The sequence below is a fragment of the Symphodus melops genome (assembly GCF_947650265.1).
Source record: "Symphodus melops genome assembly, chromosome: 13".
Lineage (NCBI taxonomy): Eukaryota > Metazoa > Chordata > Actinopteri > Labriformes > Labridae > Symphodus > Symphodus melops.
The window spans coordinates 23,380,334-23,400,432 of record NC_136703.1 but is presented as its reverse complement, the minus strand read 5'-3'; the positions used below and the strand labels follow the sequence as shown (position 1 = coordinate 23,400,432).

At 41.1% G+C, this 20,099-nt stretch overlaps 2 protein-coding genes across 2 annotated transcripts in view; both read left to right on the top strand.

Annotated features, from left to right (window-relative positions):
* The first annotated feature begins 1,073 nt into the window (after positions 1–1,073).
* The window catches only part of LOC306833730 (trypsin-3), a 54,160-nt gene continuing 35,134 nt past the window's right edge, over positions 1,074–20,099 (top strand). Inside the window, exon 1 of the mRNA XM_079359221.1 lies at positions 1,074–1,261. The gene's annotated coding sequence lies outside the window, so the exon portion shown is untranslated. The remainder of the gene's footprint in view (positions 1,262–20,099) is intronic.
* fam43b (family with sequence similarity 43 member B) lies at positions 4,310–6,802 on the top strand. The gene has a single exon (XM_079359402.1). It carries the CDS (start codon positions 4,455–4,457, stop codon positions 5,439–5,441), a length of 987 nt encoding a protein of 328 aa, XP_079215528.1. The 5' UTR covers positions 4,310–4,454; the 3' UTR covers positions 5,442–6,802.

The window sequence follows — 20,099 nt, the reverse complement described above, 5'->3', positions numbered from 1 at the left end:
GTGCAGAGCTTAAAAAAAATATAGGTTTATTTCCAGCTTTTCAATTTGAGTTTAGCTGAAAACAGTTCTTTAGCATGAGATTTTAGCATCGCTCTGAGCTCATTTCAGTCTTTCGGTTCATTTATATTTGTAAACTGACTGAATTAATCTGTTATTGAATGGATCAAAAATTATATTTTTAAGATTCTCAATTTTCTTTTTATACTCAAAATCTGTAGATTACCCCCGAGTGCCATGCAGGTCAACAATTTAGGATTTTTCTGATAATTCTTAAAAAATGTAGGTGTACTATTTAGCAAAAATACTAGGTGCCCACACAGGCTCTCATGAAGCCCATCATTTCACTGATGCTTCCTCATGTGAAATAAAATATGTAAAATGTACACATTTTTCTATGTACATTCATGGTTCCTGTTAGATTAATTGTAATAATTTTGGTCCCATTTTTAGTTCTGAGTGAAGATGTCTTCACAGTTTCTACGAAGTCACATTCACGCTTAATGGTCAATGGACTTGAGTTTGTGCAGCAACAAATGTTGTGATCTCATTTTTCGCGAAATGTCTTTGTAACAGGCGAGCCTATGGTGTAAAATGTGATTAGACTTGCATGAAATGTGGCACTTATATTTACTTTGGGATTAATTGGTTATCACTTGTTTTTAATTGAGAGACTTCATCAGGTTGTAAATACAATATATCCACTGAAAGGTTTAATGTTAAATACCTGCAAAACTTGATTTCATGTCTCCACATGTCTTCTTCTAGTGAGTTTAGGCAGCATATTACCGACAACAGCAACTTACTGACACAATCACCTTTCATGTCCTCACATACAGCCATGAATCATGCAGACAGTGTAAAAACTGCTTTCATAATCAGTTAGTGGCCATCACGATGGCTCTTGTGACAGTCAGTTCTGCTCCTCTGCTCACCTACAGGAGAGCTGACACTCATCACCCAACTCGGCTCACCTGTGCACACACACAGCTGCCTCTCATTTGTGATCAAGCCAGTATAAAGCATCTCCTATTCTCTCACACTTTGCCAGGTTGTTCTTTGACAACTAATGCAAGACTCCATCACTTAATCTGGGACTTTAGTATTCACTGTCCTCTCCGACCCTGCTTCACTCTAAGCTGCCTTTTTTGTGATATACTGGAAATCAGCTCAGCTTTTTACCCCTGATCTCAAGTTCTGCCCCGGAGTTCCTTGTTCCTGTCTGTCTCTCCCTCTGGCTGTGCGTCTGCAACAAAGCAACAGAGTAAGTTTACCTGTTTCCTACCTTTAGATCTCTGTGGCATTGATACATACTGGTATTGTTGGCCGACTTGTTTTCTGTGAATGTAGCACTTGTTATTTGATGTTTTCATGCAAGATGAAGACACTATGAAACTCAACTGAGTAAACATGCAAGTTTTCATGAGCATGCTGCCCTTAGCATTTATCCTCACAGAGCCGTTAGCATGGCTCTGTGAACAGCTGAGTTCATGGTGTTTTAAATCTACATTAGTTCCAGTGCAAAAGGCTAATGAACACAAGCCGGGAAGTATTCCACATTATTGGACTGCATAATGAGTACGCTGTGTAATGTTATCATGCAGAAGGAAGTGCCAGCCTTTCAGCGAGATTTAACAAAATGTATATGTTGATGATATTACAGCTGGCCCAAGTTCATACATAAGAAATTGGTTTTCACTTTATAAAACATTTCACTTTCACCTTGAAGGCAAGACAGCTTTATTAAAATACAGCACACTGTGGGAAGACATATTCACACATCATTTAATTTAATTTTATACGTGCATTCATCACTTCTTCATATTACTTAAACTGAAGGGATGCACACTATATTATGTTGCTTTTACACGCTGTGACAACATTTCTCATAGAAACGTACATAAAGAGACTTTCCTCGTGTCCTTGAACAACCCCTTAATACAGGATTTTAACTCAGATTGCAAATTTGACAATTAATAAAATCATCTGTGAAAATGTAGCACGTAAAGTTTTATATAAAAAAATCTGACAAGAAGCAAAAAGAAGATACCAGCTCATCCATAATCAGATCATGGTCCCTCTTAAGATTCACTAAACATCCGATGAGACTGAGAGCCAAAAAAGTCTCTAAATCATTTTAACAGGGTGGAGGAGACTGCCCAGACTATTCCCTGAACATTAAATCTGTTTGCAACATTTCCAAACAGTCTCAACTTGGGCCAAAAACCCCCATGGTGATGTGTGTGGTTTGCAAAGAAGCTCTTTTCAGTTCGCATCCTGAGCCACGGAGAAAAACGGATAATATAAAGAGAAAAGAAGTCAAATAATTAGCTCTCGCCTTTTTAAATGGCAATAAATCACATTAACATCTGAAACAGTGCCTCTGAAGACATTTTCCTTCCCGCTCTTGGTTTTGTTTGATTCATAGAAGGCACCAGGGAAGAAAAAGAGACATTTTTCAGTGTTGCCACAGTAACAAACCTCACAGCAGAGAACTTCATCCACCATCCACTCAGGACAGTTCAGTCCACGCTGCTCGCCAGCAGACACTGTGATGACTTATTTTGATTCATTGCACCAGAATCCTCCACATACAGAACAGCTTCCCTCGGGAAACGTTGTTTGGCTGGTCACACAGATGTTAGTGCACAATAACTATACAGAACAGATGTTGAAATGTGTCTCCTACCTGGTAGGCTGTGAGTTGCATCAGTTCCAGACTAAATCACCTCAAAATGTAACATTTAAAAAAAAAAAAACAAGAAATATATCTTGTTATATTTCTGTTAAATTAAAAAATGCATTTTATTAATGCGACCACGCAAGGTTTTTCGCTGCAGACACTAAAATCTGGGAACAAGTGTAAAACGGCTGCTCCTAAGTGCAATTTGGTTCAACTGTAGGGAACATTTTTTTCTTGTTTTGTTAAAAATGTGGTCATGTAGCTTTTATCACATTTGGGGGAAAACAGGCCTTGATCGGAGTAGGCGTGTACAGTTGTGCTATAAGGTCTGACAGGCTGCACCTCAGCACAGCAGATGCTTTAAGCTAAACGCTAACATGTCCATTATTTTAGTTTTGTGGATTAGCATCGAGCGGCTACCTCCGGTCTTAAAAAATGAAGCCAATGTGGAGGTGCAAAATGCTGCAGTTCGTCAAGTGTCCACTTGAAGCTGGCTTCAGGAACACCAGAAGCTACATACACACCACACCTAAAAAAGCAGTTTTTACACTGTGAATGAACAGAAAATGATAAGGTCTGCTTACCGTCATAGGTACACACTGTACAGGTGATGAATTTGTCATCAGGCCTAAAACCCGCCTCAGCTCTCAGCCTGTTTGGTTGACTGAAAGTTCGGCTGAGACAGGATCTCCAGTATGGCGGCTGCTGCCGATAAGACTCTTAGTTGTTGGAGTACATCAAACATTTTCATCCCTAAACCCATGCATGACACCTCGTGTCTTTACTGTAATTCTTCAAACCAAACGATAAACCCACAAAACACAAAACACAGACGACAACAATGTTAAGAGTTTGTACATTATTTTACTGTAATGAAATGAAGCGCTCACAAGCCCCTGGTCATCACACCAACTGTAGCATGTAAATTACACATACACAGGCTCCTTTTTTTTTTTTTTTTAATTAAATTAATAATTCATTTTTCATCTTCTGAGTTTGTAGATGCCGAATTCTCAAACTATTATTAAATCTAGAAACTTCCTCTACCTTGATAAATAATTGAGCAATAAGCCTCATTATTAGTCTTCCATACATTATATATGTATAACCTGTTTTTACCTGCATGTTTACACAGATTGTGCATACATTAATTCTCTCGTTTCTCGGCTCTTAGGAGTTACTGTACTTCAGATGTAAACTAACCCTCTGCAGCTTTATGTGACAGTAAGACTCACCCACTAATGCAACAAGATGATTCAGTTGTCATACTCGTATAAACATTTCACTGACTTACACTCTGCGACTGACTCGACTGACTTTTACAGCAGAATTAACAAGTTACATAACTCCCCTGAGGAAGGGTGACTATACACGATGTCCCCTCTTCCTCAGGTTTACAAGCAAACAAAAACACTGTTACCTCTGTGAGAAGCTGGACAGATAAAAAAAAATGCTTTGGTAGCGAGCCATTTGGAAGCAAAACAACGAAAACAGGGAGGGGCGTAGAGGGTGGCTGAGCACCGGGCTCTTGCACTGATCAGCGCTGCATGATGCAGACAACAGAAGAGGAGGAGGAGGAGGAAGGAGGAGGAGCGAGCGGGGGAACTGACTGGCTGAGGCTCGCTGCTCTCAGTCTGTACTCTGTGCTTCTAGAAGCAGCTTCCCTCTGACTTTACTCTCGCATACTGTGGTTTTTACTCTTTTATTTCCTGAGCTGAGAGCGGCTAACTCTACAACAGAGGGGCAACATTTGCTCCTACTTTTTCTGAGCACCATGCTGCCCTGGAGGAGGAATAAGTTTGTTCTGGCGGAGGATGAGGCCAAGAGCAAACCCAAGAGCCTGGGCACGGGGCTGACCTACCAGTCCATCCTCTCCTCTCTGCTGCGCTCCTGTCCTGACCTGCTGCCCGACTGCCCCTTTGAGTGGGTGGGCAACATCTTCCACACCAAACGGCAGAAGGTGGAACTGAACAAAGAGGAACCTGTTTATAACGTGCGCTACCTGGGGAGCGTGGTCACTATCACGGCAAAGGGAGACGGCTGCACGCAGGAGGCGGTGGCCAAGATCTGGGCGAGGAGCAACTTCGGGGAGCAAAGTGCCAAGATGAGGTTAATGGTGGGGCCGCAAGGGATCCGGATGAGCACGGACAAATCTGGGAAAAAGAAGCCGATCCACCTTTACTCTCTGAACAGAATCACATACTGTGCACCCGATCCGTGCCGGCCAAAGATCCTGGCGTGGATCTACAGGCACCAGGTGAAGAACATGGCCGTGGTGCTCCGGTGTCACGCCGTCCTGGTCAGCAAGTCGGAGAAGGCACAGGCAATCGCCCACAGCCTCTATCAGAATGCCACCTCCGCGTTCAGCGAGTTCAAGCGCCTGAAGCGTCAGAGCGATTTCCGGCACTGCCAGCAGCAGCTGCTGGGGGAGGAGGCGGTGCCCCTGATGCCCCTGAGGAGGCTGCTGAACGGCCAGTGCCACTACAGACCGCCAGCTGAGAACCCGGGGACTGCCACCCGCCTCTGCTCCATCACAGAGGAGGAGGAGGAGGAAGAAGACGAGGAGGAGGAGGAGGAGGAGCAGGTGAAGGAGGCACCAGAAGAACAGATGGAGAAACAGGTTTTTACCACAAACACAGACCCGACTCAGTTATTATCCGAGTTGGACATTGGGGATATTGCCAGACTGGAGCAGTGCCAAATCAACTTCATCAGCGACAGCAACAACAACACGTTTACATTTATAACCTCTCTGGTGTGACGCTGAAACTGTTTAAATTCTGCAACACATTCCTCTCTTTGTCCTTCACTGGTTCCCTTCTCAGGCTCCCTCCTGGCCCCCCCCCCCTGTGAAGTGAAGTGTTTACCAGAAACTTCTCCGTTCACCAGGCGGAAAAGGGAAAGAGCTTGTTCTGTGGGAGTTATTTTGTATTCGGAGCAGATGGCTCTAACTGTTTGACTGTAGCAGTTTGTGAAGCTACGCGTTTACAAAGAGGGCTGACGATGATGCACAGACTAACATAGCACAAAGACGAACGACGGCGATGGTTTCAGCAAGCGCTGACTCCAAAATCTCTGACATGTGGGTCATATTTCGCCCGCAGCACTGAGCAGGATTTCTGTATTAGTCCGTTGTCTCTTATTTTTTGTAGTATTCTGAGGCCATGTTTGCCAGCAGGGACATTTTCTTGGGATCGACTTGTAATATTTATTTTCAGGGAGGGACTCTTTGTAAATTTGTGTAATTTTTCTAATTTAACGATCCTCACAGAAATCTTTCACAGACCGACCTTTGTGAGTGCTTACAAACTCTAAAAGTTTATTACGGTTTTGCTAATGATCACAGCTGACTAATGAATAAAGGCTATAAATTAGGAAGCAAGCCATTAAGTCGACATGTTCATTGCTGCCATTTGTTACCTTCCTTATCATTTATGCATGACATGTCAGGAGTAACCTTTTCATGCTCAGCTTTCCTCTGTTGTTTGATCCCTCAGATTTTTAAAATGAACACTGTGATAAATGTGGACAAAAAACACACAACTATTCATGTAGAAATGTCTATTTCATGTCATGCATTTTCTATGTAGCATCACCTGGTTTGCAAAAACAACAACACACCCTGATCTCAGTTTACCATTCCTGTGCTCTTCTTTTTTTTTTTTTTAAGCCAAGTTTGCAGTAAATGCAGGTTTTCCTCACGAGCCCTTGCAAAAATGTAGATGGACCCTTACAATTCCACAAAAACTATTTTGGATATGGCTTAAGCCAATTTCCCATTGATACTATCTGTGCCACTGTGTAACGATGCATTGTGATTCATATGAGATGAAGCTATTTATTTACCAGATATGATGAATAAAAATGACCCACACTTGGGGTTTCCTTGTTAAATCTCACAGGGCTGGTGTTTCTACATGTTTCCTAAAAGATTATTCAAATGAATTCAACAACTCTGCTGCATCCCAGCGATTTTTGCATTTACATGTTTGTGCTGTGAATATATGTGCAACATACACTTCAAAGAAAGGAGAACAACATGTTGGTGGTGTGTAACCCCAACCCTGAGCTCTAAATCTGCTTTTAAAATCTGTCACTGTAGTTTGATTATTAAAAACTCTGCAGGCCTTTTACTCGCTTCTCGGCTTTTTTGCTCCGAGGGGTGGCAATTAATCAGCAGATTGAATTGTTCGGGAAATGACCATAAAGCAGCTGCCTCTGCAGGACGGCTGTCAGGCTCTGACAGGAGCAAGTGATCCAAAACGGGCAACCAGGAAGTTGACTCACTCGACAACCATTTTACTGCAAGCTTCTGACGACAGAGTCATTGAGATTATTTCACTGGATTCACACAACGATCAGCACGTCACTTCAACTAACGCTCTATAGCTGAAGGATGTTTGAACAACAATCAATGCATTTTTTATTTTCCACGTTGTGTCATTACCGCACGACATTACAGCGCGATAAATACTTCAATGCCCAGCAGAATCATTGATGTATAACTGCTCATAAATTCCCTTTTAATTGTCTTGTGTAACAGCATCAAAAGCTGTTTGATATGACAGTGGAGTCCTCATTAAGAAATCTGCTTTTGAAGACAAACCGGTGCAGCCGCTGATCTGTTCGAGAAAAACCAAATCATTTTCAAGTGGTTTGAATTACATAGATTAATTGTTTTGGAGTGGATACTTTCAGCTGGAACCTTTTCAGATCAATATTTTTTATCGTCCTGGAACAAACAACTCCTTAAATTGGACAGGCTCTAATAAGAAGGTGGATAATGAAGGATTCCCATGCCCTTGCAGGGGTAACTGCAGAGGAGAAGCCATTTGTGTTTTTATTGCTTTATCATATTTCCCCTGCATGTTAATCTGCAGCTCCTGTTCTGCAAAGATAAACTGTCAGTGCACAAAGTGATGAAGTCAGACTGTTAGCTCACTGACATTCATGGAGAAATGCACTGGCTCTAACATGCTGCCAGTGCTGTGTTAACATGGAGCAGTTTAGCAGAGGAGCCATTGTGTTTTTATGTAAACATAACTCTTGTCAGGCGAGTAGCATGAGAGGGAGCAGATGGCAGCAGTAAGGCGCACGCTGGGCTTCATCACAGTCGTCTTCCAGGATCACAAGGGCTTCAGTCCACATCCAGAGCTTGGTGTGTTTTGTCACATCGTCAGTCTCTGAGGGAACTCTTTAAAAAGGAGAAATCTAATCAAACATTTCAGACTCCAGCCTGTCAAGTAGCTCATATAAAGCATGCTGGGCCGTTTTACAGCAGGCGCTCTGTGAAAACTCAAAATGCTGTTTTAGCCTGCACACAGCTTGTTCAAAGGCATCCTCGTCCCCACGCGGCTCATGTTTAGCACACAGAGGGAGACGAGTGACGGACCCCTGAATGTCTCCATCACAACAAGGAGGAGAGGAGGAACCAAACGGTGTGTCATGGAGAACCTGGCAGCAGGTGGCAGTCCGTTCTGTTCCAGTGAGAATTGAACGCAGAAAACCCTGAAGCGTTTGGCAGCTTCAGAGTGGGGATGGTAGAGAGAGAGAGAGAGAGAGAGAGAGAGAGAGAAAACAGTGTATGCAAGGAAGAGGAAGGACACTGTGGATCAATGAGACTCTGCTCTGTTACAGTAATGAGACCTTGAGGAAAAAAAAAAAGTGGTAGTGTGGGTCTGTTTATCATTTCTCCCTCAAGATTAAACAGCAAAACACACATCAGCAGGGACTGAAACAGGAAATGAACAGCAGTATTTAAAAACGCTCCATATTTGTTTGACACATACAGTCAAGCAGACTGTCTCAAACCGAGCCCTGATGCTTCATCTTACTACGGCTCTGTGTTACACTGTTTGGTCTTCTATGCTTCAGAGCCAAGAGGCATCCTCCGATCTAGAAACATCGACTGGAAAAGTGCTGATGTATTTTTTCAGCTGGATAATCTTTACAGATGAACACCATTTTTTTTTTTTTATGACATTTGAAGCGTTAACACAGCCGAAAGCTAATGTTATGCTACAAGCAAACCACAATCAGACACGGAGGAAAGGAGGATGTGGGGTAAAACACGATCTGTAGGAGACAACAATACGGGCAATATCACGGCTTTGTCTGGAACTTGCTCCGTATGAAGCCCGGTCATATTTCAGCCTCGCTCTGACAGATTTTATTATATCAGATTTGCAAATTCTTCATTAGATTTTAAACATTCACATTAAAGTGTTGGCTCTAATATTAGCCAGGATTTCATCAAACGCGTACATTACTTTTGTGACATAGCGGTTGGTAAGAACTATGTGATTAAAAATGAAGTGCACTGCTCATACTGCAGGAGAGCTTTGTGACTTTGGGAAATGTTATTTGGAACGATTGTTATGAGGCTGCATGCTGTTATGGGAGGAGTGACTCTTTCCTATTTCCTACATTTATTGGTGCTCCCATTTCTCAAAGTAAAGGGGGAAACTTGTTAGAGTTAAGACTTTAAATGATCCGACTATCAAAGCTAACAAGCACCGTTTTGTTTTGTTTTTTCCATCTCACACAGCGAGCATATTCTCTGAACAGACTTGCACACCTGGCAATTTGCAAATGAGCTTCCCGGTGTTTTGCTGCTCAGCAAAACTCAAAAGTCTCACAGAGAAACAACAAAACAACAGTAAAATGCACATTCATGTTGTTTTTTCTGTCTATTTTTCCCCCCAGTTATGATAAAACACATTTCTGCCGTCAAGTCTTAAAAGTGAGTGAGAACTCCTCCGACTATTTTGTCAAATAACATCCTGAGGCCACATCTGTTCGAGTTTAGTGTAAGCTGTGGAAAAAACAAAAAACCCACATAAATAAATAAATATAAACATCTCTTGAGTGCCAGTGAGCATAACTGTACTCCTAACTAATGTATGAGACTCGGGGATTAGTTACTGCCATGAAATATTTACAATTTTCCCCCATAAAAACATAATAAGTCAAGCCAAAAATGGTCGGGGTAGAAGTCTGAATCCTGCCTCTGGACATGTGCGCGTCTGTGCATTCTGTTAATAACGGTGCTCAGCAAAGTGAATCGTGTCCCTGTAGTCACTTGCTAAAGGTCATGTGTTATTTTTTGAAGCAAGGCAGACGCTGCAGATAAATTTATGACGATGATGAAATGACTAAATCGTACACTCCTCAATGTTTCTTTTCTGTCAGCTTCATTCTGCATCTGAGATTATTGAAAACGATCCACGGAGAAGATATTTCCTGTCCCTTCTGCCTCTATTTCACTATTCAATCTGTTTAAATTACTCCCCCAAAATTGGAAAACGATACTTCAGTGATTTTTTGGTAATAATGTTTCACAAGTAAGCTGAGGCAATAAAGCCTGCATGAGGAAATTTAACAATCCTGCCACACACATTACCTGACATCTTTCTTCCAGAGGCTACAGAGCGAGAGGAAGGATGCGCACATCTGTTGTTCCCCAACGTCACTGGAGAGCCATAACGTGGAGTAATTATGAAATCAATAACCTTGGAGCACAGGTTAGTGTTTCTTCGGTTATTGCGTTCAATTGCAGACAATGTTCCTAATGTCCTCGCTGGGTCTGCTTCAATTATTTTCTGTTTGCCATGAAAGTGCGTCACCTGCGTCACTGATTGTAATGATGAGATGTGGTTACATGCTGAATCAGCCTGGTCTGACACTTGTACGCCGCCTGCTCTAATTGCATACTGGCAACCACAGTGCTTGAGTGAAAACACGTGTGCACTTAAAGATCCAATCCAATCCACTTTATTTATATAGCACATTTAAACAACAAAGAAATGTCTCCAAAGTGCTGTACATATGATAATAAAAACAATTCAACAAACATTTCCAAGATGATTCCATAAATAAAACAATAAAATCAATAAAAGATGTAGTAAACTAGTAAAATAAGTAAAAGACACAGAGGACCACAAAACTCACGCAAAGTTAAAAAGCCAGATGGTAATGGTAAAGATGGTAATTAAATCGGGATTACATGAGTTGTAATGAATAATGAGATTTTGTTTAAAACAACTGTCCTGTTGAGAGCAACATGAGATTTATTATATTGTCAGGAGGTTTAGCAATAAGTTTCAGGATGAAGACATAAATCCACACAGGCAGGATCACAGAGGGCATCACACGTCGGTCCAAATCAGGCAAACACGACTAAGAGGCTACGGCAGGGTCTAAGGTCCAAAAACAAGCTGAAACGGCGAAAAACAAAAAGAGTCAAAAAAAAACTTTTGGAACTTTTAGAAAAACGGCACAAAGGATTTGGCAATGGATGAAGTTAAGTTAGAAGATAAACATTAAGTAATGTATCTGGACATTCACCTGATCCCACAGCGGCTAATATCAGACTTCAGGCTCAGGAACACAAAGCACGAAGCTCAAATTATTTTAGTCCTTGTATTCAAGGCTGCCAATTTGTGAAATGAAGGAAATCTGATGAAAGACTTTTAATTTTAACCGTTCCCTTTTTGATCGGCAACTAAAAAGAAATAAAAAGTTTTGGCCATATTTCAAGTGAAATCGTCAGATTTGGCTTAAGATGACCAACAGCTCGCATCATGTCATTGTCAGTCCCCCGACAAAAATAGACTCGGGGAATATTTGGAGCGAAACAGAGTATGGAGGCGCCTCTGGGACACGGCTGAGAGGGGCGTCGGGTCTTATAGGATGAGGCGCACATGGACGTAATGGGGCTTGGCATCAGACTGATTATTTTCAATGTCGTTTCTGCCCATCAAACAATAAGTCACCCATGTAATCGCTCATAAAAACAAAAAAACATTTCGTGAGGTTTGTTTTGGGGCTTTTATTTTAACGCCTACACCTTTAGAGATAGAGCAGTGGATAGAGTCAGAGATTAAAGAGAGAGCGACGGGGACGAGAGAAGTAACAGGTCGGATTTGAACCCGTGCCGCCTGCTTGGAGGACTACAGCCTCTATAACCACTGGTTTACATACTGGATCCCCCAAATACCTTTTCATTTTAGTGTTTGTGTTGATGGCTGAACATTTAAAAGATTAAAAAAAAAGTTGTACCAAAAGTCTCAACAAACTCTCGGGTACAAACTACTTTGAATTATAAGAGCTTCTCCTGTAATAAATATGCGACACTATGAGACAATGAGATTGCTGCTGGACTCGTTAAGAGTCTTCACAGTATAAGGAAATGTCCTTGCACTTCTTGAATGCCTTTCCTTTCACCTTCTCGTCTTCTTGTAAAACTGTCCTAGATTAATAATATGCATTACAGTCCTCTTTGACTTTGATATAAACCACTGCAGCAGCGGACAAAGAGAGGAACAACGTAACACAGCCTCGTGGTTTGCCTCCTTACAAGCAGCTCTGTAGCCCTGACTTCACACCAGGTAGCAACGGGAAAGTAATTGTCTGTAATTATCACCACATTTGCTGCTATTTGCAGTAACAGAGGAGGTGTTACTGTCATTAAAGCTGTGGGTGTCTGGGTTCAATCTGATGAAGTATTATTATAAGCTCTTTGTAGTCTTAGTAAGAGGCATGACTAATAGCATGATGAAACTAAGGCACTCTGGGTAAAGTTTTGTAAAGTACAGGAAAACAAGGCTCCCATCAGAAAGATAAAAAAATCTCCCTATTCATGCCTGAAGCATTTTGCTGGTCAGCACAGAGGCCATCAGTCCCAAATCCGATTGTTTCCTATTACCTGGGGAAAATAGCAAAACACAGTACCAGAAAGCAATCACTTAGACACACAGTCATGTAAGAAACTGGGCCAAGCCACACACACAAGCAGGGCTTGTGAGGGGGGGGGGGCATTCAATTTAGATGGACCGTATTCAAGGATAAGATAAGGCTTTTTTTTGTCTTTGATGAGCTACCCAGAGTGGCAGGTGGACAAAGGAGGAGCAGCGGAGTGGGTGGACTTGGCCGGCATGTGATTGTGTTGGCACATGCCACAGAGGAGGTCGTGATTGGAGACGGGCCATGGCCACAGTACCTGAATAAACAAAGATGCAACAAAAACAAACGAGCTGGACCTCAGCAGCCTATTAGAGAGGAAACGCCTGGGTGCATTTCAAGCTCGTACAGCTCTATTTTTGACATCCCCTCTGCGCTCTGCCAACCATCACCGTCCACAATTCATAACGGACTTTCCCTAGTTCTAGCTTTTCTTTTTAACAAACTGTGTGACTGAAACACGAACACAAAGACAAGAAAGATCTTAAGTTTAATGGGTTTTTTTGTGGCCTGTTCATCGTGTTTTAACTCCAGAGAAGAGCTCACCGGTCCGTCCTTTTAATTGCAAAGGATTCAAGGAAGAGGCCGGTGTCATCATGCATGTTGTCACACGCAATATGAGGAGATTACGATGTCTCTCATTTTGTTTCTTTCATGTATTTAAGTGAGCCACTCAAAACAGTTTATCATTTTGAAGACATATGTTCTTTTAATCCGTTCTATAAAAGAGGAATGGCAGACAGCCTTCCATTAACTCAAGATTAACTGCAGAGCTAACAATACTAATGGATAAGCAGGGAACTGATATGGTAGCGTAATTAGATTGGGTCTTTCATTTTCAGATTTGTGAGAGCACTTAAAAATGGAGGTCAAGTAATTGTTCAGAGAGAACAGAACATCCACTTGTGACATCTAGGACAGCTGTCATTTGAACGTGAATACATTTAAGCCGTTTACCAAGTAAATTAAAAATGAAGTTTAAAAAGCAGTCTGTGAAAAGCAGCAATGAACACAAATTGTTGGGTTGAGAGTGCAATCAAGAGATTCATGGCGTTGTCATGTGAGGTATATCGTCTCGATGCTTTGCATCTGTTGCTTGTGTTAAACAGAATTATGAAACCACATTAAATGGCTGAGGAGTCGCCAATCTTGAAACTCATCAGTTATGGTTTGCAGAAAATAAAGCCCTTTGGGAGCAATGTTGTTTTTTTAGTTTATCTATTGAGCTATTTAGAGATTACTAGACCAAGACGTGCTTTCACATGGTCCTGCCATAAACAGTCTATCAACTTGTGAAGCAAGAATTGATTTATTTGGTATGGATCAATGGATGAACAAAACAGGTCACACTGCTGTGCTACAACCTTGTCAGCAAAATGACATACTGCCCATTGATTTTAAGTCTTGATTGTTCATCAGCACAAGACAGCTTTTTTTTTTTTTTTTTTTAAACTGAACTGCACAATGCTTCTCTTCACAGTCAGAAGCTTAAAGTGACCCTGTGAAGGGGAAATGGTTTTCTGCTAAACTTGGACAACGTAGGATGGATTGATAATGTGTCAAAGTTAAGTGCCAAAAAAGAATAAGACTTACCGATCAACACGGCAAAGTTGTTGGAATTTCTCAAGGTGTGTTGAGACACTTGACTAAACATTGAAACTGTTGAAAGAATAGAGGCGCTCAAAGAAAAGGAAGGTGATTGAAATCAATGGGGTTTATCTAAAGTAGTGGTTTCCAAACTTTTTTTTTTACTGGGCCCTCGTTTTGGATCAGATCAATAGAAACACGTCATTCATTAATTCATGCAAACATTAACATCAACAAAGATCAGAGTCAGATCAAATTAGAAATGACTTACAGATATTTCGGTAAGATTGTCCAAACTTGACCAAACACCAGAAATGTAAACTGATTAGTGGCTCTACATTCATTCTGCTATGCTCTTATAAGTACCACCATCAACCCAGCCAAGGAAGAGTCAGGTGATTACTAAACACAGTATTCATTAATCCATGCATAATGCAGCACTGTTAATGTCTATATATAACTTCAATGGAAACGCATCCATGTTCAAGTAAGGAGTTAATGAGCAGCCCAATGGATTAAAAATGGACGACTTCCAGCTCTGGAGCCATGATGCTGTGAGCTCGGCTTTCTTATGATTTTGAATTCTCAGAGGGAACTTTAGTTTGAAATCCATCCAGCTAAATAAAATGACACCCCCTAAAAAAATATACAGATATTTTATGAAGTCTACTTGTTAATTATTTTTGAAAATGTTCAGTTTTTCTTCAGCTGTTTCATCAGTTTAAACCAGAGGTATTGCGTTCTGCTTGGATTACCCCATTTGGCGATTTACATGCTTGACGAATCCCTCTTGCTCCCTCAGACACAGTGCCCATGTTCATTAGGGATCAGCAGGAAGTCATAATGAAACCTGCCAATCTCTGCAGGGTGAAACCTTGAAGTTAAGGGTTATGGGGGGGGGGGGGTTGGCATAACCAGAGACGTGTTTGAATAAAGAATGAGTTCGATCAAAGATGCAATGTGTAACATCACACAGACTTTCGTGTCAGGTTAAAAGATGAAAATCATGCATCACACAACTTTGAACATTAACATGTTTATTATTTACAGGTTTCCTTTATTCCCAGCCATCTTTTCTTCATTGTTTAAGTTGAGGCAACTTTGAAAATGTCGACAGGAGCTGGGGGGGAATACTGATGCGGTCCCTAAAAGCACCAGACGCTTACGCACACATTGTAATGCTAATTAATTGTAATTTTGAAACTCATCGTCTCCTGCGTCTCAGTCAGGAATACAGACAGCCATCAGCACAGATCACTCACAAAATGTTCCCTTTAACATCCCGCTGCCTGCTGTGTTGATGTCTTTCATCAGGAGTCTTCATTACGTTTCACAGGAAGAGACTGAAGAGACGCCAGTGGCTCCAGCTGTTTGCTTGATAAGTACCTATAGCTCAAAGCTTGACCTGATTTTTTTAAAGACATTTCATTACTTGTGTGTGGGAAAAAAGAAGGAATGAAACTGGAGCATATTTGTTCTTTTAGCTTTTACGTCTTTGAAAAGAAGGTAAATCTGTTTCAGACATTGTGGTGACTGTCTTGAATTGTGTTTCGATACAAACTGCCTACAAAGTAATTTCTAAAAAGGTGAGTTTATTTGAATGGATAAAAAAGTGACTTAAATTAAATGGTTTTAACTTGAGTAATGTTGCAGAGCTTAACAAAGATTTCAAAAAAGAAAAAAGAGGCACCACAAAAAAGCTTTCCAAAACTTTTGATAAAACGTTTGGACTACTTTGAACCTACCGCCTGGCGACAGTAAAGGTCATATATAGGTCCTGCTTCCTCCATGTAAACAGATGGGACAAGAGTCAACTATAAAATACAAATACTCTTCACAAACATAAATTCAGTATTTAGAGTTAGCTCTGAAGTAAACGTGTTTTGTCGTTTCATTTTCTTTATCATGACTTCAAAAGGTTAAAATGCCTTGACTGACAGCTTTGTTGACAAATGCAGCTCCAGCGTTTGGCGCCATGTGCACGGTGCTATCAGAGAAGTGGAGGAATGGTGAGTGGAAATGTAACAAACCGTAAGATGTGTTCTGATAAATACTAATGTCAGTATTGCTAATCTTCCACCATTAAACTCTACAAAGTACAAACTTGAATTGACGTAACTTGGGCAGAGGCAATTTCAAGGACTGATAAAAGCTGTAAACCATGCTGAGGTTTAGTTTTTGAAATGTATGAAGGTATAAATCGAGTTGCCATTTTGTGAGAAGATTGCCCAAGTGGAGTCTCAGAACCTCGAAATAACCCCTGTGAAGATTTTTCATCATTTGCAGGCAAAGTGAAATGCAGCAAAATAACAACTCAAAAGGCTTGGCCTGAGGTTCGCTTCGAAAAGATGACAACTCGGGGGTAAGGAATATGTCTGCTACAATTCACAGCTGCTTCTCAGATTTCAAACACAGCTCAGGGTAAAATTGCTTTCTTTGTATGATAGCTGAGTTGGGAAAAAAAGAAGCTGCAATTTCATGAAAGATTCAGCCGTCTTTGGGGTTCTCCGTGTTTGCTGAGAGGATTCTGGGAAACAGTTTCAAGGAAGACCTGAGAGCTTTATTTTCTCCGAGGTTTATGATGTTTATTCATGGATTTTTTTTTGATGAGAAAGCTCCTCGAAAATGAGGCACATGAGATGATTAACATCATACATGATGCGTACACGCATGTTAAGTTTTTTTAACTTCCTGATTAGCTGTAGATGCTGCAAAAAAAACAAAACAATCTTGACCTAAGGCTTGTGAGAAACCTGTTTTAAAAGAGGTTGTCTGATAAGGTCAACAGTGCAGCCAATCTAAAAAAAGTCAGTCTGAAGCGTTGTCCTTTCAGACACAGTATGCTTTGAAGGACGGCACAGTCCGATGGTGGTGGCCGGGGCGTCAGGCGGTGGTTGTTGGGACGACAAATAAATGGTGGTATGCTCAAAAAAGACACTAAAATCAGTTCTTGTGGGATATAAAGAAGAAAGTTCTTTGCTATTTAAGACTTTTCTTTTATCTTAATTTTAGGGGATTATCAAATTTTCTTACTTTTAATAAAAACCCAAAAGACCCAAAAGTGTGCAGGCTTCAGCCCCTTTAGCCTGCTGACTGGAGACTAGACGTGTCAGTTTTATCACCTGTGGAGATGCAAGACAAATCACTTGGAGGGGATCCGATGTGTTCGGCTGCGGACACATTGGATAACTATGAATTTTTTATATTCAGCCTCGCAAAGAATGAATATTACCAGTCAGCATAAAGGACGTGAGAGAAAAAGATGAGGGTGATTGAGAAGATGATGAAGCTACGAAGAATAGAAATAAAAAAAGATGCAGCATTCAAGAAAACGTTTCTTTTCCTGCCTCGTCAGAATCACATCTCTGTTTAATTCGAGCAAACACAGCTCTGTGGAGAGTCAGTGTGTCCTCTGGCTGTGCTTTCACTCCTGCAGACTGGTTCTGGCCTTTGATCTACATATGCACACGGTCATACATCTCTGCCTCGCTGTAGCAAGCCTCTCCCTGCACACTGGGCGCGTGGTAAGTAGATGCATGAAGCAGATATTATGGTGATTTATAATGCCTAATCAAAACACAGGGAAAAATCAGGTCTGTTACGTAACTCTCGAGAGTAGTGAGGGTTTGCTTTCTGCTCATTTCGGATGTGTGAATGTTTCATTGTGCAACAAAAAGTCCTCACAGAAAATGAAGCTTAAATCATGTATACAAATTAAATGTGTGTCTCAATTCGTTTGCTTTTAATGAGACTCTGATGATGCCAAATTCTTAAGCTTTTTGGATCTTTAATGCAGCCTTACTCCCTCGCTTGATTCTGCTTCTCTCACTCTGGCAGGTTGTTTTTTTGCTCAGCTTCTCAGTGGCTTCGGATGAAGTGCCATCTGTAGATATGTGGCGAGCTGCATCCCTGTAGGTCTGGCAGGTCTGCGAGGAAGTTCGGAGCGGCCAAGGATCATCTCCATTTAGCCACGGAGCAGACTTTGCTCTGCTGTGTCCTTTTTCGCTTCTTAGGACTCTTCCAGACAGAGACGGCTGCCACTCTGATACGTCTGTGTCCCTGAGCGCCACAACAGAGCGTAGCAGACGGAGATGCTCGTATCTAATGGCAGGAGAACATTTGGTTTGTAGCAGGGTACAAACACAGTGATTGATATAGCCACACGAGCTGCTCAGCACATAATAATGCAAACATCAGCATGCTATTATGCTCACAGTAACAATGCAAACATGCTGATGTGAAGCAGGTGATGCTTAATGGAAGGAAAGGTATAATGGTTTGTGCAGCTTGTTGTTTGAATACATAGAAACAGGTGAGGTAATTACGACACAGGTGACGCATGGATGATGAAGTAAAACAGGAGAAGATAAATGGAAGAGAAAAACGTCATTACATAAAAACCCATTGTGGCACCATTCAGCAAACTGTAGATGTAGACATCTTGACTGAATATAAATAAACATAAAACTGAATTTTGGCTCGGGGGTGTTCTAAAATCAGAGAGTGCTTCACCGAAAGTTTTTTGGGGAAAGGTTTTGGCAAGTTGCAATGAGGAAAAATCTCAATCTGTAGTTGAAAATGCAGATTCCTGTATTGTCAGAAATCGTAAATAGGAGCATCTGTTCATGCTGAAGTCAAAAGCAGCTGTATCCTGAGAGAGACATCAAATGTTGTTGCCAAGTCCTTCCACATCTGCCTCCCATCGGGAACAAGAATGCCATCAAAATTCAGAGAGGGAGTTAAAATAAATAAATAAATCTGGGTTGACAACCCAACAAATTGCTAACAAATCTGACCGGGAGAGATAGGTTGTGTTCGCTGTTGTCTCAGCTGGTGTGCTGCTGTGTTTTTCTGGCACGTTTTTGCTTTCTGGGAGCATATCAGTGATGCGTACCAAAACAATTACCTCCAATCGTGCTGGGGAGAAAGAGGACGGCAGGATGGGCCGCTAACAAGGCATTTAACAGCAGAAAATGAATGCTGCATTGAACACAGCAAGCCACCGCAAGTCTTCATTACTCATTCATATACCCTATTTGCAGGAGATTGGAGGGGAGAGTATTGTACGATCCATCCGTAATGACCTGGGAAATATAACTTATTAAGACCACTGAAAAGAAGTGTGAGTGACACTATTGAAACTGAAAAATGTCAAGTTAGCGTCCATAACAATCAAGCTGTGGTTTTGGATGCAGGCTCATTATTTTCTTAAATCTTATTTGAATTTAAAAAAAAAAAAAGCTGGAAACCAAAGAGCAAGAGCCTCCATCTGTGAAATCATCAAGAGACTAAACTTGGAGCTGTTCCACTAATAATTAATGTTGAAGAAGATTTTTTGGGGACTCAGAGTTTAGCAGAGTCTCTTAAATGCAAATTTTATATATTTTTTTTTCTTCAATGTTTTCCCAGAGGCTTTGAACATGGGGAAAAACATTGTTATAGCCACTGGATTGTCCTTCATTATAAGAGAAGCAGCTGTATGGGACGGCATTTTCTTCAGTCTTGGATCCCTTGGCTGTTGCTTGGAAGAAATGTTCATATTTAGTCATGTCAACAAAAAAAACAAACCTGAAAAGGGAAAAGTACAAAACATGCAGCACAAGAATCAAATACAACATCTACCTACCATTCATACCATATAATGTTTAATTCTTCCTGAGTGTCAGATTTAAAAGCGTATTTTTGTGGGTTTTTTGTACGTCTACAATAATTGTTTAAATTTGCTGTTTTTCCTATTTGACACACTAAAACCGCCTCTGAGCCAGAAAACCATCTGCTGAGCCCTTGTGTTAATAGCTTGTGAGATTATTTTTTAATCCTAGTTGGATTTTTAGTCTTTCCCTCAAGGACTCCTCGACGGAGGCAGACCGTCTTTGAACTTCATCGGCTGTGAAATATGCAAAGAGAAGGGCGTAAAGCACACGTCAAATCAAGAGACTACTTCAGATTGTCCATTAGTCCAACATTAAAATCACCGAGGGAATTGCCACAGAGACACAAACGTGCTGGAATGCAATGTTTGAACGTATAAAAAATGATCATTAAAAAGAGATCCATAGTAAACAGAGAAAAAACAATCAGAAGACACTTA

Excerpts from the sequence above, each read along its gene's own strand:
- fam43b (XM_079359402.1), top strand. The coding sequence starts at position 4,455 with ATGCTGCCCTGGAGGAGGAATAAGTTTGTTCTGGCGGAGGATGAGGCC.